This window comes from Tigriopus californicus, chromosome 10, assembly GCF_007210705.1.
Source record: "Tigriopus californicus strain San Diego chromosome 10, Tcal_SD_v2.1, whole genome shotgun sequence".
In the NCBI taxonomy this organism is placed as follows: Eukaryota; Metazoa; Arthropoda; class Copepoda; order Harpacticoida; family Harpacticidae; genus Tigriopus; species Tigriopus californicus.
The window spans coordinates 8,629,852-8,654,602 of record NC_081449.1 but is presented as its reverse complement, the minus strand read 5'-3'; the positions used below and the strand labels follow the sequence as shown (position 1 = coordinate 8,654,602).

General features: G+C 44.1%; 4 protein-coding genes across 5 annotated transcripts in view; 2 read left to right on the top strand and 2 right to left on the bottom strand.

Annotated features, from left to right (window-relative positions):
• The first annotated feature begins 1,042 nt into the window (after positions 1-1,042).
• LOC131887661 (condensin complex subunit 1-like) lies at positions 1,043-5,472 on the top strand. Of its 2 annotated transcripts, none has more exons than XM_059236305.1 (3): positions 1,043-1,304; positions 1,389-1,608; positions 1,695-5,472. In XM_059236305.1, exons 1-3 carry the CDS (start codon positions 1,185-1,187, stop codon positions 5,261-5,263), a joined length of 3,909 nt encoding a protein of 1,302 aa, XP_059092288.1. In that variant the 5' UTR covers positions 1,043-1,184; the 3' UTR covers positions 5,264-5,472. The 2 variants fall into 2 exon arrangements, with proteins under 2 accessions (XP_059092288.1, XP_059092287.1); XM_059236304.1 differs by having other exon boundaries at positions 1,389-1,617.
• A 167-nt stretch (positions 5,473-5,639) lies between these two features.
• LOC131887668 (tRNA selenocysteine 1-associated protein 1-like) lies at positions 5,640-8,200 on the bottom strand. The gene is made up of 2 exons (XM_059236311.1): positions 7,827-8,200; positions 5,640-7,592 (listed from the first exon to the last, which is right to left on the bottom strand). Exons 1-2 carry the CDS (start codon positions 7,994-7,996, stop codon positions 6,845-6,847), a joined length of 918 nt encoding a protein of 305 aa, XP_059092294.1. The 5' UTR covers positions 7,997-8,200; the 3' UTR covers positions 5,640-6,844.
• Positions 8,201-18,565: 10,365 nt separating this feature from the next.
• LOC131889333 (G protein-coupled receptor kinase 1-like) lies at positions 18,566-23,221 on the top strand. Its single transcript, XM_059238419.1, has 4 exons — positions 18,566-20,955; positions 21,476-21,818; positions 21,952-22,144; positions 22,235-23,221. The coding sequence occupies exons 1-4, from the start codon at positions 20,006-20,008 to the stop codon at positions 22,789-22,791; spliced, it is 2,043 nt and encodes a 680-aa protein (XP_059094402.1). The 5' UTR covers positions 18,566-20,005; the 3' UTR covers positions 22,792-23,221.
• Positions 23,222-23,701: 480 nt separating this feature from the next.
• The window catches only part of LOC131889335 (selenoprotein F-like), a 1,727-nt gene continuing 677 nt past the window's right edge, over positions 23,702-24,751 (bottom strand). The window contains 4 exon segments of the mRNA XM_059238421.1: positions 23,702-24,000; positions 24,077-24,158; positions 24,234-24,282; positions 24,404-24,656. Of these exon segments, the coding sequence (XP_059094404.1) occupies positions 23,896-24,000; positions 24,077-24,158; positions 24,234-24,282; positions 24,404-24,656 (489 nt within the window). The 3' untranslated portion in view covers positions 23,702-23,895.

The following is a 24,751-nucleotide window of genomic DNA, read 5'->3' as shown; positions in this document are numbered from 1 at the left end:
CTGGAACCTTCCGCGCAACAGTTTGAGTTGATAGAGCTGTTTTCCTCTGGGATCCTCTAAGAAAATGCTATTGTTACCGTTACTTTTGCAGATAAAAAATTGCACATGCAATTTTTAACATTTAGTAAATATGACGTGAAACAAATGACTCTGGTGCTTGTTTATTTGATCCCATCAGTGGTGAATAAGTCATTGTATTTGAGCCGGAATTAAAAAAAGGGTAGGGAACCTTTACGCATTTTTCTTTCCCTCGTTTATATAAAAACAGCAAAAGTACCGGGAGGGCTAAAAACTCGTTCTATTACAGTTTCTTATTCAGAAAAGTACCCCGTATAAGTGATGCTGAAGAGACCTACCACAAAACTCCACATACAGATAGAAGACACTTAGACACTCTTGTTTATATATTTGTGTTTGTTACAATGTCTGACGGTAGCTCTCTCTTGCGGGCTAAATTTGCAATAACTTAAAAGAACAAGACCGAAATCCTGGATCGTTATCTGGTGAATAGTGAGGTTTTTGGCATGCCTTGAGTAACCATAACCATGAAGCACTGGAATATGGATGATGATGCTGGCATTTAGAATTATCGTTTTGGAAGTGAGTGAATAGATAGCATTTTCCTTCAAAAGAAACTGACCCCAGGTCATTGCAACTGCGTATTTCAAATTCGAGCTCAATCGGATGACCGGGCCAAAAGTATTGCCCTCTCACAGCACAGTACAGAAAAAAGAATGATTTAGCCTTCTTTTGGTAACCAACTACTCCCAAGAGACCCTCCCTGCATTGCTAGTTCCGACAGTTATGCAGGGGAAGTTTCGTGGGAATGAAACAGACCTTGTGTTCATGACCATAGGCCGTGAGGAACCGCAAAATTACCATTTCATTGGACTTGGATTTCAATGTTTTGGCCCCCAATCCCGGGTCACATGACGGAAGAAACGGCTTTCAATTTGGGTGTTTAACGTGTAGCTCCAAGTGGTCACTGTGGTCACTTGAGTTTGAACGGTTTGAACTGACTCTGGGCGCGCATTCGTCATTCCATCGGAGACCAAAACAAAGAAAATCGACGAGCGAGAAGACTACTTCATCAAGGAAGAACTCACTACATACAGACTGTTGTAGCACGAACGATATTACACAGAGGAGCGAAAAACGGTCGTCATTGGGCCGGCATTTGTGGCATGGTTTTGACATTTTCGCTGCCCTTGCAGCGCGACGAGCTCTTGGAGATTAAGGCCGATCCCAACGAGTACCGCGTCCGCCAGATCTATCCCATCCGCGATCTCCCCACCAAGCTCAAGGTGTTTGGGCCCCGTTTCATGATCGGTGCATCGAGGCTATTCGTTTGTGCGTCTCAACTAACTCGATGATTTCATGGCTTTTAGGATGCGGAAATGGCCTTGGGTGGGTCCGCCAGTGGCGGATTTACCTGTTTGTTGCCCGAATCCGAGGGCGGGGGCGACTTCTTCGATGTGTTCTTTTCCGTACTCGTCCATTTCCACAAGGACTTGTCGAAAGAGGCCAAACGTAAAGCTTGGGAATGGATCCAGGAGGCCTTTGGTGGGCTGGTCCAAACCCTGGATCGGGAACTAAACGCCGCCAGGGGTGTGTCTAGTAAGAGCCAGCCCACACCTTGGAGCTTTTGTGTGCGTCTGTCCGTCACTTGATTGTGTTCGTTCATTTCGTTTCAGATGAGAGCACCCATGAGGAGCGCGGACAGTGGACCGTGGCTATGAAGATGCTCGTGTATCTATTTACGCAAATGATTGAAATGATGGAAGCCAATGAAACGTCCTCGTCTGACTTGCTCATGAGCAAGGCCAGTCACAAAATCAAAAAGACCCTTGTCTCGGATAACTGTGTCTGGGATGGTGAGGCCAAAACTAGGGCCCTTTTATTGTTATACCGTTGGGCTCAGTTGCCTTTGCGATATCTCTTTGAGCCGCCCATAGTGGAGGAGGAAGTGATCAATGCAACGGCCAACTGCCTCTTCAGGATCCTGGAAAATCCATCCATCGCTCTGCAACGTAGCAAAGATCTGCGCCAGTCCAGCTTTCAAATCTTGGGCGTGCTGTGCTCGGATTACGGCTATCTTCTCTCGTGTCGTCTGAAGATTGTCCAAAGTCTCCGACATTTTGAGCATCTTGGATCCACATTGGCCGAAGCCGTCGTGTTGCTAGCCCGCGAAAACGGTTGCTCTTCCGTAATCATGGAGATCGTGCGAGACTTGGCTCAAATTGATCCCCAAGAGCTTCAACGAGATACCTCGGCCACTCGAGCTTACGCCACGTTCCTCACCGAGATCACCGAAGCCGTGCCAGAAATGATGAAGCCATGTTTGAGCCTGCTCACTCTCCACTTGGACGGGCCTTCGCCCAGCTTGAGAAAGTGCGTTCTGGCCATATTGGGCGAAATCACTCTTCAAGTGTTCGGTGGAGAATCATTGGAAGATGCGGAGCGTGAAACCCGAGACCAGTTCCTCGATTGTTTGGAGGATCACATCCACGATGTCCACGCCCATGTTCGTACTAGCGTTCTTCAAATCTGGACTAAGCTCTGTTCGGCCAAGGCCATTCCCTTAAACCGACAGCAACGCCTTTTGAAGTTGGTCATGGGGCGATTACATGACAAATCGTCGAATGTGCGGAAACAGGCTGTCCAGCTCTTAACGGCTCTTCTTCAATGCAATCCCTATCGTGCCAGTATGCCTGTTGAGGAATTGAAAGAAGAATTGGAGAAAGAGACGAGTAAGTTGCGGCAACTCACCGGTGAACCCGAAGAAGACATGGCTTTGAAGAACCTTCAAATGTGGGAAGACAATCAAGAAGACGTGATGAATGCTATCGATGAGATTGCAGAGAGCCCCGAGTCCGAACAGGAGCACGAAGGAGAGGCCTTGTGGGAAAATGCCAGTCGCAATGAGGTGGTTCTCAGAATCAAGCATCTTCTGTCCAAAAAGAAGCCGACGCGAGCCGTGGAACTCCTTCGTGCAGCGCTGAACCATTTTCCTCAAGATGAGATCTTCATTCCGAAAGATGATGAGCAAATGGAAACTGAGCATTGGTTTGATCTGTTGAAAGCCATTGCGTTGTTCGATTCCAACGCCATGGATAAGAACTCTGACGAAGAAGCCAATGAAGAAATCAACAAGCAAAAAGTCGTAGTCGCTTATCTTCAAGATTCCTTCGGTTTCGCCCAATTGGTTAACGAGGCCCTACCAACGGTGGCCGTTCTTCTGGGATCCAAACTCAGCTCCGATATCATGGAAGCCATTCAATTCTTTGTGTCGGCTTTTGAATTTGGAGTTCTCAACGCCATGATTGGTGTGAGAAAAATGTTGGCTCTCATCTGGTCCCAAGAGGTCTCTGTCCGAGAAGCAGTCTTAGGGGCTTACAAGAGGCTCTACGTCGACGGTGTCGATGTCAATTCCAAAGAGCGGGCTCAAATGATCGTCAGGAATTTCATTGCTTTGGTGAGCGGAGCCACAGTAGGAGAGCTGACATCTCTCGAGGAGCTCGTGGGGATGTTGGTGAAGTCGAAAGACATTGGTGTGGATTGCTTCAACCTTTTGTGGCAATACTTTACCATGATGCTACCTACTGTCACGCAAGAAGAATCTCGAGGAGCTATTGTTCTTTTGGGTATGGTGGCCACGGTGGAACCAACGGTCATTACCACAAACTTGGCTCTTCTTTTAGAAACTGGCTTGCAGAAACGTAGGAAACAAGACCTGGGCATGGTTCACGATATCTGCCTGGCCTTGACCAAATTGGGGAACTTTAAAGTGAGCTCGAGTGATGGCCAAAGCTTTCCCGGGCTCAAATTCGATGCTACCCATGAGCTGTTTGTAAGCTTGGAAGACATTTTAGTCGAAGGCGTCGCTTCTAGAGCTTCAAGTTATATACCCATGAGCCAAAAAGCCGTTTCGGTCATCTACCAATTGTCCGAAGAACCGGACAAAATCTTGGAACGCATCTTGAAACGTGTGTCCTCAAACCTATTTCGAGACGATCAACAGATCCCAACCCGAAGTCTTAGCAGACTCTTCGCACTTGTCGGAAACGTTGCTCTTAGCCAGCTGAATCATTTAGAGGTCTCTATTTTGAATGAGTTAAAGCGACGAAAAATGATCAAAGAGGCCCTGAAAGAGCGCAATAGCCGAAAATCGATTGGAGGGAGTGCGAGAAGAAATGGAAGACAGAGTTTGAAAGGAGAGGACGGAGAGGATAACTTGGAGGTCATGGGTGCGGAAGCGGATGACGCCGAAATCGAATATATCCGTCAGGTGTGCGAGAAAGAAGTCGTGAGTGGCCCCGAGTGTCTCCTCTCCCAGTTCTTACCCTTGGTAGTACATGTGGCGAGCCATCCATCGGAATACAGTGATCCAAACCTTCGGGCTTCCGCTGGTTTAGCTCTCTCCAAGTTAATGCTGGTGTCTTCTGAAGTTTGTGATGAGCATTTACAACTATTGTTCACTCTAATGGAAAAGAGTCAAGAAGAGGTGATTCGGGCCAATCTCATTATTGCCACGGGAGATCTCTCCTTCAGATTTCCGAATATCCTCGAGCCCTGGACCCCTCGAATGTACGCTCGGCTCCGAGATGACTCTACTCTGGTTCGGAGCAATACCTTAAACGTGCTTACACTTCTAATTCTCAACGATATGATCAAGGTGAAAGGGCAGATTTCGGACATGGCCTTGTGTATTGACGATGGGAATGAGAAGATATCAGGCTTGGCCAAACAGTTTTTCACTGAATTGGCGCGAAAGGGCAATGCATTGTACAATGTAATGCCAGATATAATCTCTCGTCTCTCGGATGTAGCAAGTGGTGTTTCCGAGGAGAAATTCCGAACCATCCTCTCCTTCATTGTTGGGCTCATTGAAAAGGACAAGCACTTGGAGTCGCTTGTGGAGAAGCTCTGCCATCGTTTTAGAGCCACTCAGTCCTCGCGACAATGGAGAGACCTTTCCTACTGCCTTTCGTTGTTCTCGTTCAATGAAAAGGCTCTGAAAAAGTTACAGGATAATTTTGCTTGTTTAAGTGATAAATTGCACGACGAGAGCGTTTACAACTCCATCTCGGGTATCCTCGTGCAATCGAGGAAAAACATTCGTGTAGAGGCCAAAGTGATGATTGAAGAAATCGAAGAAAAATTGGATGAAGCCCGAAAGAAGTGTCTGGAGGATTACGCTGCTAGTTCTCGAGCCGTGGCGGCCAAGGACACCAGCAATAAAGATGGAAGGAAACAAGAATAACGCGAAAAACATTAGTGGAGGAAAATAGTCGAATGAATCAATGGGACGGGAGTATACCACCGATTTACCCAATGACTTTTACGACGGAGTAGGAGTGTAAATAAACAACTATCTTTTCGAAGCTTACAAAGACAGAATAAATGGGCTGTGGAAAACAATACCATGGGGACTGAAACAGAAATAAAAATATACATGCTTTTGATGAAAAATGAACCCATCTCTTTATTCCGGGATTTCCTGGATTGATATACGGTATCCAATCCATAAAACTCTCCCTATGTATCTATCGGTAACATTCCTTATAAAATGATTCCCTTGGATCTACACGGAGATAGCTAGGACATGTCTGCATGTCGCGTGATAGGAGCTGAAGAGCTAAATTCTATAGAGTATATTTTGACCTTGTCATCATCTGTACTTACAGTATCTTATCACCGAAATTATACATATAATTCAGAAGCAGCATCACATAAGAGTGGTTTCTCGGTACAGAATCATTTTAGCAGTATGTCAACGAGGAAAGGAATTTCTGGGTGTGTGTATGTATGTGTATGTGTGGCACGAATCTTTCCGAACCATACTAAACCGTGTAGACAATGACATTTCTTACCCATGTCGATTGTTAGCTCCTACTTAAAGAGATGTACCAAAAAAGGGCAAAAGTCTGAATATGGGCGACGGTGTTAGGGTGCCCTATTTTCGTTAAAATTTATGTTGCCTTGATCTTTCTTTCTTCTTGCAATTCGGACTAATGTAGAAAGAATTTCATTTGTTTCGTGGCAATGGGCAAGGAGCATACGGGACAGCATCGACATCTTGGTCTCCCATCATGACTTTCGAGTTACTAAAGGTGATGTGATAAGAGAGAGAAGGCAAGGCCACTGTCTCGTCGTTCGATACCGGCACTCATATCCGCACGGTACACTTGGAAATGTTGGATTGGATTTCAAGGGGTGGTTGGTTGGTTGGTTGGTTGGTTGGTTGGTTGGTTGGTTGTACGTAGAGGCGGGAGGGCCAAAAGCCCAAGGTAGGTGGCATAGTTGAAGTCGTCCTCCTACATGACGTTTAAGTGGATGCGCTTGTAATTCGCTCTCTGGCGTGCACCGAAGATTTTCTCTCTTGAATACTAATGATAATTTTGAAAATAAATTTTCTCTCGAATAACAACGTTAAAATAAACAAAGGATAAAAACATAATCTTCATAGGGTTGCGTCTGAAGGAATGATGTTGCAAGGTGTTGTTGTTGTTGTTGTTGATGATGATGATGATGTTAATATTTCTTAAATTATTATTGACGGTGGCGTAAAAATTTGCTTGAAATCACTAATCATTGCAAATGCACCGATGTCGGATCAGCTACAGAATAGCTGGGTCAATCTGTCCATGACGCAATAACAGGCCCCATAATTGTTGCTTTGATCATGGATCAAGCGGACAAGCATGGGGAGGGTGCTGGTGTTGAGATGAGGATGGTGGTGGATTTAGAGGACGGGGAAGGCGGGGAGAGAAGGGAGCTGGCGTAGGGTGAAGGATGTGTCCACAATGATGACTAAGATAACTGAAAGATTATGTCATCCTGCTCATTGTTGCTGTTGTTGTTGCTGTTGTTGTTGCTGCCAGGCTGTCCAAGCAGCCGCATACTGTTGCTGTTGGGAGTACTGGGCATATTGTGTGTAGTATTGTTGATAGGCACTGTACTGGTCTGGATGTGGGGCAGGGGCAAGGGGATTCGAACCGGGAGGGCCTGTCGCCGTGGGCCAAGCAGCAGCAGCTGGAGATGCCGTGGGCGTGGACCAACTTTCCGGTCCGTTCCCTCCACCAATCGTGCCATGATCCACGCCCCAGCCCAAGGCTGACCCACCGGATCCAGGACGTCCTCCACTTGACCCATTGGCTCCAAAACCGTTGCCGCCTACACTGCTACCCCCTCCGAGCCCTCCCCCACCGCCACCACCGTTACGGTTCTTCTGATTAGCCAAACTCACTTTGATTGGCTTGGAACCGAGTCCTAGTTCACCGGACATGTGATTGAGCGCATGCTGTTGCTCCAATTCAACGCCAAATCGGACGAATCCGTAGCCTTTACTCAGGCCCGTGTCATCCAAAACCACTTTAGCGCAACGCACCGTTTGATAGCGTTGTGTGAAGAACTGATACAGAATGAAATCATCGACCTCAGGCGTGAGATCGCCCACCCAAATGGAAGTGTCAGGTTCACCCGGAGCCAAACGAGTGCTGTTATGGTTCAGCTTGAATCTCACCGGAGGATCACTATTGGGAATGACCTTGCCACCTAGGCGATGCATCACGTAAATAGCCTTTTGGTCACTAGAAAAGAAACAGAGATGGGATGGATGGCAAACGAGAGACGGGAGTTGTCAAGGGGTAAAAAAAAAAAACCAAGTGTCCTTCCTTCGCATCAACAGCACTCTTTGGTCCGGGCTCCTCGTGCCATCAAGAAAAAAGGAGGGCCCTAGAGCCCTAGAGCTCCAAAGCCCCAAGCCCCAAGGCTCTGCCAGACAGACGTTGGAATCTGTCAAAACCTCGCTCGCCGTGGCTCACCTATCAAAATTAATAAATCCATATCCAGCTGGGTCGCCCGTGAATTTGTTGGTCATGACTTTGATTGAGACCACTCCATCTTGCCCCATCTGCATCACGGCATTGGTTAGAAAGGCCTCGTCCATGTAGGGCTCTAAGCCCCCGATCCAAAGAGCTCCCACACGAGTCATGATGCGGCGGGTGATGGGAGCAAATTTTGCCCGCTTCGTAGGGATCGAGGCGGATGCCTGCCCAACAGATTCTCCTCAGTTGGGACCTTGATTATGGATGGAAGCCTTCCCAACCTTGGCGATGATCCCTTCGTCCACTTTTGATCTTCGTGTGGCAGCCAGCCTGCCTATCTATGTGTGTGTGTGTGTGTNTGCCTGTGTGTGCGTGCCTGTGTGTGCGTGCCTGTGTGTGCGTGCCTGTGTGTGCGTGCCTGTGTGTGCGTGCCTGTGTGTGCGTGCCTGTGTGTGCGTGCCTGTGTGTGCGTGCCTGTGTGTGCGTGCCTGTGTGTGCGTGCCTGTGTGTGCGTGCCTGTGTGTGCGTGCCTGTGTGTGCGTGCCTGTGTGTGCGTGCCTGTGTCCGACTGACTGAGTGACTGAGTGGCTGAGTGAGTGAAGTGAGCGTATGGCTCCTTCCGCCCTTCCCTTTGCCACAGTCCTTCCTTCTGATGCTACACACACACAGGAGGCACACACGCAAATACGCACACACCTACGGTCGGACGCCCAGAAATCGCTGTCACCACCGAGATCAGACAAGTGCTACTACTTCTTTCTAATACTCCTCAGTCCCCACGCCCAACATACACGTCTCATTCTCCTCCTCGTCCCCGTCCTCTAACTTCGCCACCAGCAGACCTAGCACCAGCGCAGCCATTATCATGATCACCAGGAGTGTCAGGCCTAGCGATCCTGGTGGTAGGCCCTGGCGGAAGAGGGCGCTGATCTTGGTAGTCGTAATTCGCAAGTGGGCCGGCTGGAAGCGAGCGAGAAGTACAAGTGCACTCACTGGCTGACCCGCCATCTCATTGGCTGATCAACTCACCCAAGCTATGAGTTCACTCTCTAACGAGACTCAATCGACCAGAGGCAGCAGCAGCATGGGGGATTCCAAGTCATGACACGAACGCATTCAGCTCTCAGTTCGGACGGGAACGACGGCAAGGACCCACAAGGACGATGGAACATGTCGAGTGAAGAGAACCAGGGCGAGCATTTCCTTTTTCGACACTTTTGTCCAATTGCTCAGCAGGTTAGTTGAGGTCGTGAAAAAGGCCATTCTACTTGAACACAATGAGAGACACGTAATGCAAAAAGGTATCAAATATCCAAATGATAAAAATGGCTAGTTCCAATTTTAGGTTTGATTTCAATATTTACAATTAGTACTAAGGTATTCTTGGTGTCATGGCTTGTAACAGCCAAAATTCGGCACATTTTTATGCATATTTTGGATTTGGAAGGGTTGAAAACAATTTCTTGATGATGACAAAAGGGGAAGGTGAGGTTAGAGGTAAAAAAAAAGATGCTACAAATAAGACAAGAATCTTGATCACACATGGCATGGGGTCAAATCCCACTCTCAGAAGTTTATTTTAATTCTCATTTTAAGGAAAGATATGTGGTGTAGTGATTGGTTCATTTTCCTAGCAAGAGAGAGGTCCCTTGGATGATTCCCACCTTGATCTTCCTTAATAAAAGATTGGACACTCACGCCATCCACAGACAAAGCACTTCATTGATCTTACATTGATTGTACTTGCATATTTTTTCCAAATTGTTCAAAGCTTTAAAATAATAATTTCAAGTTTTTTGGCAAAATATCACAAAACAAATTCAATAGGGCTTGTCAAATGAACGCATTCATGGACAACTGACGCTATTCCATAGAGTAAAATCAAAGACATCATGCCCGCCCATTACGCACTGGGCATGCATTGAATTATTACATTTATTTTATTTTTCCTGCTTGTCTAAGCAAATATCAAAGCGGTGTTGAGCCACTTTGATAGTGCGGTCACCAAATTACACCAAATATGTTCATTTTAATGAGTTTTGTCGCACAGCTCCCTCAATATCCCTCCATTAATAAAATTCAATAGGCGGATGGTGTGAGTTGACTCTGATGTTTGTCTTAGTTCTCCCTCCCCAAAATCAGGGAGCCAAACCACATTTTTCCTTGAATTTCCTTTACTTGACATCCCCTATATATGTGCATTTGTGAAAACAACTTTACTTTTCATCATCAAATGATTTAACTTGTTGATACAATTGTTGGAAAAAAGAACAAAATTAATTGATGCTTCAAACTGATTTTTTGCTAAACTGATTTTAGATATCCTTAATTTGCTCCACTCTTTTCAATCTTTGACGCTTTTTGTCTAAACTCTGTTTCTTTCCCACAATTGCCCACCCTGGATAGAGCGAGTCTAATCAACGGGCCTTGGCGAGCCCGGTGTACTCCACGGCCCACATGGCAATGTGACAGTCGAGACGTGTGCCTGAATAGCTCAACTATCGAAAGGGGCGCACAGCTCCCATTTTGTCAGTGAAGAAACAGCTCCCTTCAGTGCTGCCAGATGGCGGTTTGGCCCGCCAGATTTCGCTTCTTCTGGCGTTTCCAGTTCTGTATGGCGAGGAGATTTTTCTCTTGGCGGGGAAGAGAATTCAGGCCGTTTTCTGGCGTTTTTGAATTATGTTTGGCAGTAAAATTTTCAACATTAACGGATAGTCTGATTTTGGCGGGTTACTGGCGTTTTTGACTGTTCTTTGGCGTTTTTTGACCCAAAGTCAACGAAATTGGCATATTTTTCCTCAACCCTCAGGATGCTTTACAAAAATTTAACTTGCGCCTGGGGAATTTTATCTCGCCACACTTTCAGTTTCATGCAACCATTTATTGAAGTATAGCACATCTTTGGGCGCAATTTGGTACGCTTGTATTGTGAATCATGCGTCACTAGTATAGTCATCAATTCATTTCTCTAGAAATGACATAGATGTGTTTAGTGCAGATAATATACATACGTTATTGTTTCAATACAGGTTTCATAATTGGTGTCATCAAATTCACATGCTATCATAATCTATTGTTCTGACGGTTGCTTTCTTGATAAATGCATTAGATTTGGTTTTGTCAGTTTTGAAAGAAAAGCTTCTGTATTTGATTAATCATGGGGTTTAACCTAACCTCACCTTTCTTAAGGTCTTACACTATCTGCATGTAGCAAGGATCCCTACCCTGCGGGGTTTGGATATAAGAGCCCATAATCCTGCTGGGCTTGAACACAAGGGTCCCTAACCACACAGGGTTATGTTGCAAGGGTCTTGAAAAATATTCACATATATGTGTTCCACTTTGATTCAAGATCTGAAAGAGTCCCCACCCCATTCCCCTTCTTTCCAAAAACCAGACAGGTGACTTACATGCATGGCCATTATGACATCATTTCAGCTGATGTAATTCACTCAAATGTTTAATGGGGGAAAAACACTCGGAGTTTCGTACACCTCAACATCCACTGAATACTATGAAGCTTCAGTTTTATTTCTGAGAAGCAAATGTTTCAAAGTAGTTAAAAAGTAAAATCCTCACGGTAGGGTGATATTTCTCCTAATTTACACTCCATAATCTCGAATATCTGGGTATGATAGTCCATGACAAAAGCTAAGTTTTGGTTGAGTATGACGCAAATAGTTAGTGGAAGTCAAGTAAGTTTAAATCAAATAGAAAAACTTCTGATTGTAGATTTAAGTGCCCCAAAATACTAAGAGGATATCTGTTTTTTTCTGGCGTTTTTTGAAGCAAATGTGGTTGTGAATTTCTTGAATTGGCGTTTTTTTTGGGGGGGGGACATCTGGCGGCTTTAGCCTGTGGTTATCTGGCAGCACTGCTCCCACCAGGGTAAGGCGTTTGTATCACCCATCACGCATAGCGAAAGGTAAAAGGCGAACATTTACCTTCATCAGTTGAAAAATACATTTTGGTGTCTAGTGACTTATGTATTTTCATCTGCAAGCATGACCGGATTTTAAGTGAGTTTATCAATGACTGTATTCATTGAAGACCCCATAATTTTAGGTCATTAATACTGATCAGGTAGTGACCTTATCTTTTTAGTGTACAGATCTACTGACGCAAAGTACATTTTTCTCTGCCTTGTGGTTGGGCCAATACAAGATCAAGCCATAATATAATATGTTCTTGGCCCATGTAATCATTGTTGGTTGCTTGAAGAGAAGATGCGGAAGGCCAGCCACAAAAGAGGCCTAGTGGTATAGACCACATAATGGCTAGATCTCAAATAGCGCAATTAAAAGGTGAACACTTGCCCTCATCAACTGCTACACACATTTTGGTGTTTAGTGACTTTAGCATTTTCATTTGCAAGCAAGGCCGTATTTTTAATGAGTTGGCCCTTAACTTTGTACTTGGGAAACTCCACAATTGCAAGTCATTACTCGGAACAGGCAAATTGCGTAAAAAGAATGTCACTAAAGACCACTTTTTGACACAGTTGTACTTTTCACCTTTGATTGCACCTTTTCACTTTTATTTTACCCTTTTTTGCATATTTGGTCTAAAAGTGTTGTTTTGGTTGAAATCGGAACTGTCTTGCCATTTGAATTGGTTTCAAGCTTTGAAATCAAAGGCTGTCACCAAAATAAAGACATGAAAAGCTGAACTTTGAACAATTGACAAGAATTATTATAATATGCAGGCCAAACATAATTTACCCCATTATTGTCTTGGGCAGCATACCAAGGTTGAGAAATAGGTGAAAACAGAAATGAAAAGAGCCAGCCTGAAGTCCAAAGAGACAAGTACAGCAGGGAGCTCAGATAGGTGAAAAGCTAAAAACGCGCAAAATAGGTGGTTTTCTTACTCCCTCCATGCTAACTAACTTTTGTTATGAAGAAAAATTCCAATGTTTCTATAGCATTAAGAAATATAAGAGCATATCCTGAAAACTCTGACAAGTTATTGAAAATACATGTTTATCAATTTCATGTTCACATTTTTTATCTTGGATTGACTAACATGCAATTAAAAACACTCTAGTTCAACTGACAAAGTTAGTTTCTTGTAGGTGGAAAATATTCCATGCATTTTAAGCCAAATTGGAGAAAAAAGGGAAGATATAAATGAGTGGTGGCAAAAAACATATACAACAATTGGTCATTGAACAATAGTCAATGTATTTGATATATCTTAAGTTTCATTTTGTAAAACTTTTTGGAGGGAATGATCATCATAATTTTCAAGAACTAAATCAAAGTCTTTTAAATGAAAGTGTAAAAAAACTCCATTTAGTTTGTTAGAAGATAATATATTGGAAGTAGAAATACATTTTCCCCATGAATTTCATATGAATGCAACTTAAGATAGCTTGTTACATCCTATGCATTTCATTAGTAACTACCCCAATTTATAACTAAACAAGAAAAATATTAGATTTTTGTTGACAGTCACAGTGTGGGCAAGCAAATCATGAACTTATCTTTGAACTATTATATTTTAGCCACTTTGAATCTTCCCCCCCTATCCAAATGCTTGAACTTGTAGATCTGCTTAAAATGAACAAGTTTTGTTTAAAAGGTAATGGAATCCAATCCAAGTTGTTTGACATGACAGCCATCAGGCAAAGGATATCTGATTTGCTTGACGCACAAATTAGCTTGACTAAGATCATGGCAATCATCAGCTTCTCCAAGGGCCTCATTTTGAAGGGGAGGAGCCTCAAGTGGGACAGAGAAGGCCTCTCCAGGAGGCCTGGCAACAGCAGATACAACCAAAAAATGGTCGCACAAGTTCATGGCCAACTTGGCCTCAAAGATCAAAGCCAGTCAGACCAACAGCATGAATGAGCTTCTGTTGACTTCCTTTTCCATGACGCTCCACACAAAAAGTCCAGGGGGTTGAGATCTGGGGATGATGGGGCCAGAAATCCTTGCTCCAGAATTTGGCCATGTGCTCCTGGCAGAACTTTTGGCACCGGATGGAGTTGTGGCTGGGGGCGCCGTCTTGCTGCCACACAGCCAGATAGTTGGACTTGATCCATGGCAAGATATGGTACCTCAGTACCTTGTAATAGGCATCTGTGCCCACTTTCTCTCCTGGGCCAAAGAAGTAGGGGGTCATCTTCTTCCCATCAGATGCCACCCCCCAAGATCATCACCTTGGCTGGTTGCTTTGTCCTGTACACCCCCTGGACATCTTAGATTGACTCTGCCAGCCAACGGTCATTCCTGCAGTTGACCACCTGGTCAACAGTGAAAATTTTCTTGTCAAAGAATATCTTCACAGTTGACGACTTGCTCTTCATCCAATTCAGGAGTTTTTTGCATTGGAGCCATCATTTTTCTTCACACTTTTTAGTCAGAAGATGCCTGGGGGTCCTTACATAGCTGGCCATGCACAAACTGTCATGCATAGCCCTCCGGATGGTGTTCTCATCAACCTTAAAGCTGGTGGCAAGGCAACGCATGGAAACTGTTGGATCCTCACAGATCTACTTATCCAGAGACTCCCAAAACTCCAGTTTTGTTTTTGTTTGGAATTGTGTCCACCTGATCCTGGCCTTCTTTGGACACCTTCCCCCTGGCTTTGGCCTTCTTGATGTCGTAAACCATGGTCTTGGACACCTTAACAATATTTATTATGTCTGGAATGGCCACATCCACGTTTAACAAATCCGACACCCGTCTGCCTTTTGTGCAACTGCTCCCCCATTGTTTGAGACTCCAAAAAAATAAACCCGCCCAAACAAAGCTGAGACTCATCAGCTGATTATTTCGGAACTTGATTATAATGTCTCTTAAACCTCAAGTTTAGTCATGATACGTATCTAAAAAACTTCCCTGTTTTGCTTCCGCACCCTGTATACCAAACTGTTTGTCATAATACTTTTTTTGAAATTATACGAATTTTAATAATAGTACTAGATTAATTACATTAATAACATGAAATCTTCATGAAACTATGATTTGATCATATATTGGCACTATATTCAGAGAGTTGATGAAGTAAACCATAAGGAAACGGTTCCTTAATCTATTCATGAGTTTGTTTAAAGTTTCTGTAACCTTTTTCACTAATACATAGGACTATTCAATAAATCATTTTGAAAGAAAAGATGAGTTACATGTCCAATTATTCCAACTAGTCTTATCCAACACCTATCTTAAGATGGCACTTTAAAAGTATATGAATCTTGTTCTTGTACTCAATTTTAAGCTCAAGTTCACAATCATAGTGCTCCTTTTAACATAATGGTGCCTTTGTGGTTATTCTGAGATGGATTTTTAAATATCTGGTCCAAATCTCTTCATTTCACAGCCTATCCAGGTTGACCCATGCTACGCCGAGCGCTGGGTTGCAGCGATGGGAAAAATCGAGATTGATCGAATTTCTGCCACTTTCTGCCACAAGTGGCAGAAAATGGCAGAAAATGAGAGAAAGTGGAAGAAAATGGCAGAAAGTGGCAAAAAATGGTAGAAATTGTTTGAAGGTGGTCAAAAATGGCCGCTGGTGGTTAGAATGGCCGATCTTGATTCTAAAATATGTCAAAGACAAGAAAGATGATATGGGTTGGATAAGATTTTCAAGTGTCCTTTGCTAAAAAGCATTTTGGTATTGCATTGGCTGAAATGCAAAATGTTCCTCAAATGAAATTAGGGTATAATTTTTATACTGTTTGATGGGTTGATTCAATTGATAGCAGTATCCCTAGAAACTTGGATAGTATCCAAGGCCTAGCCAGAACAATTACAGTTCTTTTCATCGTCATAAAAATGGCTATTGAATACGTTATAACTTCATTAAATGCAATTGTCGTCATTTTTAATGTCTCGAAGATCCTGGGGGAACAGAGGAGCAATAGAAGATAAAGGAGTTGGAAAAGGTCCTTACGGCGTTGTCTATTGAGAAAACCACCAGCCAAGGGACGTCTCCGAGCTCAAGCCCGAACCGTCGTGGTGGATTTCCTAAGGCTAACCAAAAATTTGTGCCGTATAGCTGGACCATTAGTTTCATAAATTGGGTAAACGTTATTCTCCACCGATTAGTTGGCGGTGCTACTTTTTTAAATCTTAACCTGACCTAATCAAACCTAATCTAACCTTACCTAACCTAACCCAACCTAACACGATATTAATAGCCCTTAAAGTCTCTATCTAAACCTTTTAACATTTTGCCACAAATTTAAAAATGAGCACCGCCAACTAATCGGTGGAGAATAACGTTTATCCATAAATTGATATTGTTTTGGTAGTGGTATCTCGCTTTTTCCCCACCCCCCCAACATCCACGGGAGCTTCAAAATTTCGACGGTTTTGTTTGTAGCGATTTTTTTACCTTTCTAAATAGAATAATGTTCATAAGTTTTTGACTTTAACTATGCATGCACAGCTCGTATCTCATCGTTCAACATTTGCTTTCTAACTTCTTCCCATGAATTTGACTGATATTTGAAAGAGCCGATTTAGGCTATGTAGTGGAGGAAGCATTTCTCTACCGCATGAGGGTCGTTAATTTAACACAGATGGCTTTTTACTGAATGTATGACAATGCCGAGGTTCGTTGATGGCCGTCACCACTGGTTAGGCTACATGTGTCAGTGAGACGCACACTTGGGAACATGGGACCATGGCATAGTAAGCGTGCCAACTCAAGGGCCAGTTGGTCTCAAGTAATGCAAGGGCGCAACACGTCGGCCGACTCGGCCTTTGTTTTTAGAGAGAATAGTCCAAAAGCAAAGGCCATCAAAACAGGCCGAAATGCCTAGCTCTGGTCCTGGCACAATTTCGAGGAGACTGAAACGGCCGTGCCAGGGGTTCAGGCTGGATGGGTCGCCCATGAGCCATGCATGCCAACTCACGCCCTTTCGCTCGAAGCTCGATTCAAGCAACGAGACATAGAAGGCCTATGCAGCACTGCAATACCGTCGGTCTCTTCCCGTCTATCTCGATCTACATTACGAAGCCCAAACCCGGACGCCAAAAGACACGAGGGCTCCACCCACTCACTCATTCGCTCTCCTACTAACCTGCAACAACGGAAGTCCGCGCACCCGCAGACAAACAAACCTGCTGATTTGAAAGGTAGACGTTATTCTTCACCAATTAGTTGGCGGTGCTACTTTTTTAAACTTAATCCAACCTAACCCTACCCAGCCTAAACTAACACGATATAGGGCTTGTCAAGTGAGCGCGTTCATGAACAACTAACATTATTTTATGGAGTAAAAGCAAAGACAACATGCACTGTGTATGCATTGAATTTTGACATTTATTCCATTTTGCATGCTTCTCTGAGCAAATAGCATTGTGGTATTGAGCCAATTTGATAGTGCGTTCACCGTTTAACACCAAGCATCTCTATTTTGTTGGGGTTTGTAACAAAGCTCACTCAAAATTACCCAATTATTGAAAATTCAATGGGCAGATAGTGTTAGTTGGCTGTGATGTTTGTCTTATGGTCCAGTTACACGACGCAAAATTTATCACATAACTTTGACAAAGAATTTATTCACATCTCACAGACTAACCCTCCTGTCGTTTACACTGCCCAAGCAGTTTTCATTGAAGCTTATTTTGGTTCTGGTTGAAGTGTTTTGTGTTTCTAAACACTGGCAGTAAAAACAGAGGAGTGCAAGAACTAGTGAAAAATAATGTTGTGTAGATAAAGTGTTGATTTATTTAGCAGCAATGATTTTAATCAACAGGAATATATTGCATTTGTTGTCATCTTATTGATTTGCGGTGTATCAACTTGATGAGTAGACTGTGCTTTGGATTGGTGGAAACAATGATCCAATACAAATTACCATTTAAGAAGGTGTAATTTAAAATTGGTTTGAGTCTAAAAAAAATTCATTCAGGTGATGTTAGATCAATGTAGACAAGTCATTACCTCCCTTTTTCAAACGGTTCAATTTGACAGAAATAGCTCAAAAAAATGGATCTCATACCTATGTGGAGTCACAGTTTTTGCTCCTCATCTATCCAGACAACCAAATTTGGCTTGTTACAATTGTTCTCTTTTTTTCATTTTGATGCTAGAATCCCCATTTTAGTTTCTAATCAAACTGTATTTTGTTTTTAAGCTGTTGGCTAACAAATTTGACCCCAACTCATTGAAATTTTCTCAAATTGTTCATGCTTGATCCTGCTGGGAGCAATTCTTCCGACAGAGAGACAATGTCTCTCACAGATTGCAGAAAGTTTGAGCAGGTTCCAAGTCCAAACTGTGAGACTGTGAGGCTCAAATTGTGCTGTGAGTAGCAGTTTTATCAACAAATTGTGTGATAATCTGTTTACTCTACAAAATGCCCAAAATTAGGATGCCGGACCACATTTTTCCTTGAATTTCCTACACTTGACATGCCCCATTGATAGCCCGTAAAGTCTCTATCTCAACCTTATAACATTTTGCCACAAATTTGAAAATGAGCATTGCCAACTAATCGGTGGGGAATAACGTTTGTTTGTCGCCTTAGGAAAAACCTTGGTCTTCACTTGGCAAGGCTGTGAAGCTGTGACCCATGTGAGGAGGCGGCGGCGCCTTGCGAAAACATCCCCAACTCATCTGATTTGTTGCCCCTCCCTCGAAGCTCCAGCAAGTAGTGGGCCCCAGTCCCGAGTCACTCCCGGTGCCTATAACCCGCGCCACATCCTCGTCCTCATATCCTGCTATCCTCCTATTCTCCTCCTCCTCCTCCTCAACTTTGCTGGCATGAAGAAGGCGGAGTACCGGGAAGTTAAGCAGGCTGACTGAGGTCGAGACAGCAAATAAACCCAGCTCGACGTCGTAGCACGAGTAAGAGAACCTGGGAAAACGAAAGAAGAACGGAAGGAAGTGAGGACGACAAGGTTGACGAGGACTGCCAGGACTCGGTGGGCAGAAAACGAAAGAGTGGAAGAAGAAAGAGGAGAAGAAGGAGAAGGAGAGAAGAAAGAGATAGGGCAAGATTTTAGAGTTTCAGAGACGCATGCAGGCGCGCACACACGTTTACACATACACACACATACACATATGCACACAGATAGATGCTTGTACATACACAGGGACATTCAGAAGGATTGGCTGCCCTAGTAAGCTCAAGAGGATGCAGTTGGCACAACTAGCGGAGGTGGCACGTACCGCCGAGATAGGACACCCACCCACACATTGGTCTCAGTTGTTCTCTCAATCACGCACGCGCACACTCTGAGGAGGGAAGCTCCAAGGGACAGTCAGACAGACAGATACACAGACAGATACACGCACTGAAAGACAGACCGACCGACAGACAGACAGGCTTACACACACACACGCACGCACACACGCACACACACTCACACAGGAAGAAAAGAAGGCACGAAGGAATCAAGTGGCGAACACTCTTAAGTGAACTGATCCATCCCGTCATCTCCACCACAACCAACTCAGGAACGGAGGAGCAAGTCGAAAAGCCCAACTTGAAGCTCGTCACCCGCCCTTGCTCCACCCCTATTCGCTCCACCCCTCGACGGCAACCAAACCAACGCTACTCCTCTCGCTCAACTCTTTCGATCTACCATGAGACACCAGACTAGGCTTAACACTGAGCTCTGGGGCGTACCCAGACAGTGCTTCTCGCCCCCTAGGTCCACACGTTTGTTGGTCTCCCCCCACCCCTAGGGCACAGCCTGCCCGAGGACGACGAGCATTTGAACGCACACTATGGATCCTTGTGGCGATTGGTCCGCCCTACGGAGCTTGTTCCTCCAACTTTCATAGACTAGAGCTTGTGGCTCGCTTGTGTCCTAAAGTCCCCGAACCTCTGAATGGCCCCTGGGAGCCTCCCTCTGGTTCATTTCGTCAGTTTAAGGCTAGCTTGAAGACGGCCACACGCCCCTATTATCATTGAAGACACTTTCATCATTCTACTTTTACCAGCAACATCAAGTTTAGTACAAGGTGCGTATTTCCCTGCCTGCCTCAATTCCTCATTCCTATGATTGGATCCAGTGTCATTAAGAATTCGACTCCGTTGTCTCGATTAGCCAAAATTACCTCTTGGACCTCGTTTGTAGGCCCTTGATTTTGGCTCTGTGGCTGTGTTTCTTCTTGTGGTGTACAGGGAAGCCTAACCTACCATTGGCTCTTCAAGAGCTGGCTTCAAGATCTTTTTGTGCTGGTGTTGGTCGGTCAGAAAATCCTTTTTTATCATGGCGGATTTGGAAGCGGTGTTGGCCGACGTATCCTATTTGATGGCCATGGAGAAGAGTAAATGTACTCCGGCTGCCCGAGCTTCCAAAAAGATTATTCTCCCTGATCCTAGTGTGCGGAGTGTCATGGTCAAGTACTTGGAGAAGATGGGCGAGATCCAATTTGATAAGATATTTAACCAACGCTTGGGCTATCTGCTATTTAAAGACTTTTGTCAGAATGTCGTACAAGAACCTGTGCCCCAGTTCAAGTTCTACGAGGAGATCAAAAAGTACGAGAAGATTGACAGCAACGAAGATCGGAAGCGAAAAGCTCGCGAGATCTACGACACATTCGTCATGAGGGAGTTGCTGTCAAATTCCAATTTGTATTGCAAAAGCTCGGCCGAGCAAGTGCAAAAAAATCTCGGCAAGGCGGAGATCCCGCAAAACCTTTTTGAACCCTACGTGGAGGAGATTTTTGCCTACCTACGCGGAAATATTTTTCAAAAGTTTGTGGAGAGTGAGAAGTTCACTCGTTTTTGTCAGTGGAAAAACCTTGAGCTCAACATCCAATTGAGTATGAACGATTTCTCGGTTCATCGCATCATAGGTCGTGGTGGCTTCGGAGAAGTGTACGGGTGCCGCAAGGCCGACACCGGCAAAATGTACGCGATGAAGTGTCTGGACAAGAAGCGGATTAAGATGAAACAGGGAGAGACGTTGGCGCTCAATGAGCGCATCATGTTGAGTTTGGTGAGCACAGGACAAGATTGCCCATTTATTGTGTGCATGACCTACGCTTTCCATACACCAGACAAGCTCTGTTTCATTTTGGATCTCATGAATGGCGGCGATCTCCACTACCACTTGTCGCAGCATGGTGTGTTTGACGAAAACCAAATGAAATTCTACGCAGCCGAAGTGATTTTGGGCCTTGAGCACATGCATCGACGATATATCGTTTACAGGTAAGAGATAGCTGGTCACCCACTGGTCGGATAAAGGATAAACAAATTAAACTTTAAAATGATTGTAATTTAGTTGTAGCAAGCCTTTAAATATGAAAGTAATTTTAGCTAATAAATGAAAAGTTTCCTCCTCACTCTTTAAAAGACAACCTAACTCCTGGCCATTAGCTTTTCGCAACGTCAGGATCGACCTTTTTCACTTTTTGGTAAATCATCAAAATTTTTATTTTAGACTTATTCATAATATTTTTTTTGTGTTTATCATGGCAAATTTGACAGCCAGGTACACTGGAAATAATAATTAAGCTCTCCGTTAATCATTCAACAGAATATAATAAAAGGATTGTTCTCGACAATGAGCAATGATATGCTGGTCAAAGTTTACCGAGGTTTCTGATTTTTGTAGTTTGTACGTTCTGGCGTATTTTCGGTGTCCGAAAACGAGCGTGTCAAACTTTTATTCCATTAATCAAATCCTCATCGTTATGATCACGCCTGGTGCTTCTGTCCACTATTTCAGAGACCTCAAACCAGCCAACATCCTTTTAGACGAACATGGTCACGTTCGAATTTCTGACTTAGGCCTGGCCTGTGACTTCAGTAAGAAGAAGCCTCATGCCTCTGTGGGGACCCATGGGTACATGGCCCCCGAGGTGCTGTCCAAAGGAACGGCATACGATTCCAGCGCTGACTGGTTCAGTTTTGGATGCATGTTGTATAAACTATTGAAGGGCCATAGTCCATTCCGACAGCACAAAACAAAGGATAAACATGAAATTGACCGCATGACCCTCACCATGAACGTGGAACTGCCAGACACTTTTTCTCACGAGCTTCGAACGCTTCTAGAGGGCCTCCTGCAAGTGAGTAGTAAACTTCGAGTCAAACAAAAGCATAATTGTCTCATTTTGCTTGGGTAGCAAAGGGACAGGAATAATGGCTCCCTTTGGTTCGATGAGACTAAAGCCGAATAATGGTAACTCAATCAATTTCCAGAGGGACGTCGATAAGCGATTGGGCTGTAAAGGGGGAGGCTCCGATGAACTGAAAGAACATCCGTTTTTTCGTGGCGTCGACTGGAATCAGGTCTATCTTCAAAAATATCCTCCGCCCTTGATCCCTCCGCGTGGCGAGGTGAATGCAGCCGATGCATTTGATATTGGATCATTCGACGAAGAGGATACGAAAGGTACATTAGATTTATAGGCTCAGCCAGTCGTTATGCCCCCCACCCCTCAATCCTTCATCAGTCATCTGATAATATTTTTTTACATCTTAGGAATAAAATTGACGGACCAGGACCAAGATCTGTACAAGAATTTTCCTTTAGTGATATCCGAACGATGGCAATCTGAAGTGGCCGATACAGTGTTTGATACGATTAATCATGACTTTGATAAAGTTGAGCAAAAAAAGAAGTCGAAGCAGAAAAAATTCGGCACCGACGAAAAAGACTCGGACTGCATTCTACATGGGTACATCAAAAAGCAAGGCGGCCCTTTTGGATCTGCTTGGCAAACGCGCTATGCTAAGTTGTACCCTAATCGCCTTGAATTGCACTCGGAAAGTAGCAAGCCCGAGTTGACATTTATGGATCAAATCGAGGAGATCAACACAGACTTGATCCAGGTCAAAAGCGAACAATGCATTGTACTGAAAACGCGAGATGGTAGTAAGATCGTGCTCACCAATCCCGACGAAATTGGCTTAAAGGAATGGTCAATCTCACTACGAACGGCTTTGAAGTGCTCCCATGAGCTTCTTTCGGGTTTGAAAAAGGCTGGAAAGATTTATGGGACCGTTTCGGATGCCACGAGTTCAACAAGTGCCAACTGATTTTTGTTCTACGTTTCGGAGGAGCTTTTCTCACGAGTTATGCCCCACGGCACCATCGCTATTGCAATTATTGCTACAACCCTTCACCAACCAACACCCTCATTCACATTATACCCACTGCGATCAATATCCATCCAAACGATCGATTCTCCACGTTCATTATCATCACAACAACAACAACAACAACACGTGTTTTGATCGTTGCGGTTTCCTTTGCCTTCATATTTCTTCTCTCTATATCTCTTGGAAATTTCCCCCGATATTTCCCTCCATTATTGATATGTAACTAAAAAGAAACTATCACCATTGTGAAAAGAATGGACTGTTGACATTTTAACAGCTATTATTATTATTATTATTATTATTATTATTATTATTATTATTATTATTATTATTATTATTATTATTATTACAGCAACAACAATTATCACCAACGTCAAATGATTTAGTACTAATGAGAAGCGGGTTTTACCCTTTCAATTGTGATTACAATACTTTTCCGCTCCACATCACCCGTTTGCTTTGAGTTTGCCAGTCTACGGTACAGATATTCTCTCCTTTATTTCTGTTCAGTGCCGTGTGTAGAGTTCATTCTCTCTCTTAACCCACCCAAATGGAGCACTGGTCATTTTACTATGAGAAGTAGATTTTGAGTTCATAGCCGGGACAATTTTTTGGCGTTTGAGCCATAACCACACTTTTGTTTCTGTTGTTATGGTTGAAATTGGTTTCACGAATTTGTTTTCTCATTAAGTGTTCTCGAAATGAGTGAATATGCAATGGCTGAATACTTCGTCTATGTTGTCTAGTCAAATAAATGTCATTTTGTGATAAAAAAAGTGACCCAATCTGATGTTCATCCAAGGCCTGGAGCCCTTGACCAACCAACCCGTCATATTAGCAATCGCGATTCGACGAAGGAATTATTTTTTTTATTAACTTGACTTCAAACCCTCTCATTCAATGTATCATCAAACGAACAAGGCACCTGAGAGGGTGTTTCATTATTCGTCATCATCAAAGGGGCATCCTGGAGCGAGTGAGTCATCCATGCAAGTTAATTGTCAAGTTTTGTTGAAAGTGTGACGGTAAAATGCAACGCCTCTAAGGCGTGGCCTTATCATCTTCCAAGGTGAGGGCAGCGGTGTCTAGGTAGAGGTCAAGGAATTCTTCCACGGAATCCGTGTTCCATTTATCAATGGCCAAAGTCTGCAAGAAAAGAGACGCCATGAAGTTACCTCTGATTGGTTCCGAATCTGTTTAGCTGAACTGATCTTCCTCTAACCTCAACTACATCCTCTTCTTCATCCAAGAGCTTGATGGTAGGATCCGCTCCACGGACATACTTGATGGTCAGACCAGGGTATCTGTGGTTGTCAAGTTTAAACATTCAAAAATGGTAAACCCTTGGTCGAGTCCTAGCTCTGTCATACACGTCTTACCTGCTCGTGCGCTCACTCTTGATGAATGCTTGCACTTGCGGATACGCCCCTGAAAATGATCAAGTTAATCACTTCGTCATTACTAAAGGTGCCTGCCTGTGCGTAACTATTTATGTCAAACGATCGTATTGGATGCGAATGGTGGATGGACAATGGATTGATCTTCTTACCCAGTCGTCATCCACAAACCTCAAGAATGGCCTTGGGGTACTTGACGGACTCGAGCTTGCGTCCGTCGCTGTGGCAGCACTGTTGGCATTCCTGGATCAGGTGGGAGCCCAATTGAAAGCGTGACATGTCATCACACGTGGAACAGAGTAGTTCGCTCGGGTCGAATCCCCAACTGGCGCATTGGGTGGGCGTGTCCACGTCAGTCTCGGAGTCGCTCTGCACTCCAACTCCGCCATAACTTCCCAAGAAGGCCTAACGAAGGAGACAAAAACATTAAAAACGCTATGTTATGTCTTCTTGGTCTTGGATTCTGCCCATGGATGGATGAATGGATCTACTCTGCTTTG

Coding starts and splice junctions, on each gene's coding strand:
- LOC131887668 (XM_059236311.1), bottom strand. CDS start 7,996: ATGACTCGTGTGGGAGCTCTTTGGATCGGGGGCTTAGAGCCCTACATG. Junction 7,593..7,826: donor GGATTTATTAATTTTGATAG/GTGAGCCACGGC, acceptor TTTCTTTTCTAG/TGACCAAAAGGCTATTTACG.
- LOC131887661 (XM_059236304.1), top strand. CDS start 1,185: ATGGTTTTGACATTTTCGCTGCCCTTGCAGCGCGACGAGCTCTTGGAG. Junction 1,305..1,388: donor ATCTCCCCACCAAGCTCAAG/GTGTTTGGGCCC, acceptor CATGGCTTTTAG/GATGCGGAAATGGCCTTGGG. Junction 1,618..1,694: donor CGCCGCCAGGGGTGTGTCTA/GTAAGAGCCAGC, acceptor ATTTCGTTTCAG/ATGAGAGCACCCATGAGGAG.
- LOC131889333 (XM_059238419.1), top strand. CDS start 20,006: ATGGCGGATTTGGAAGCGGTGTTGGCCGACGTATCCTATTTGATGGCC. Junction 21,819..21,951: donor TTCTAGAGGGCCTCCTGCAA/GTGAGTAGTAAA, acceptor ATCAATTTCCAG/AGGGACGTCGATAAGCGATT. Junction 22,145..22,234: donor CGACGAAGAGGATACGAAAG/GTACATTAGATT, acceptor TTTACATCTTAG/GAATAAAATTGACGGACCAG.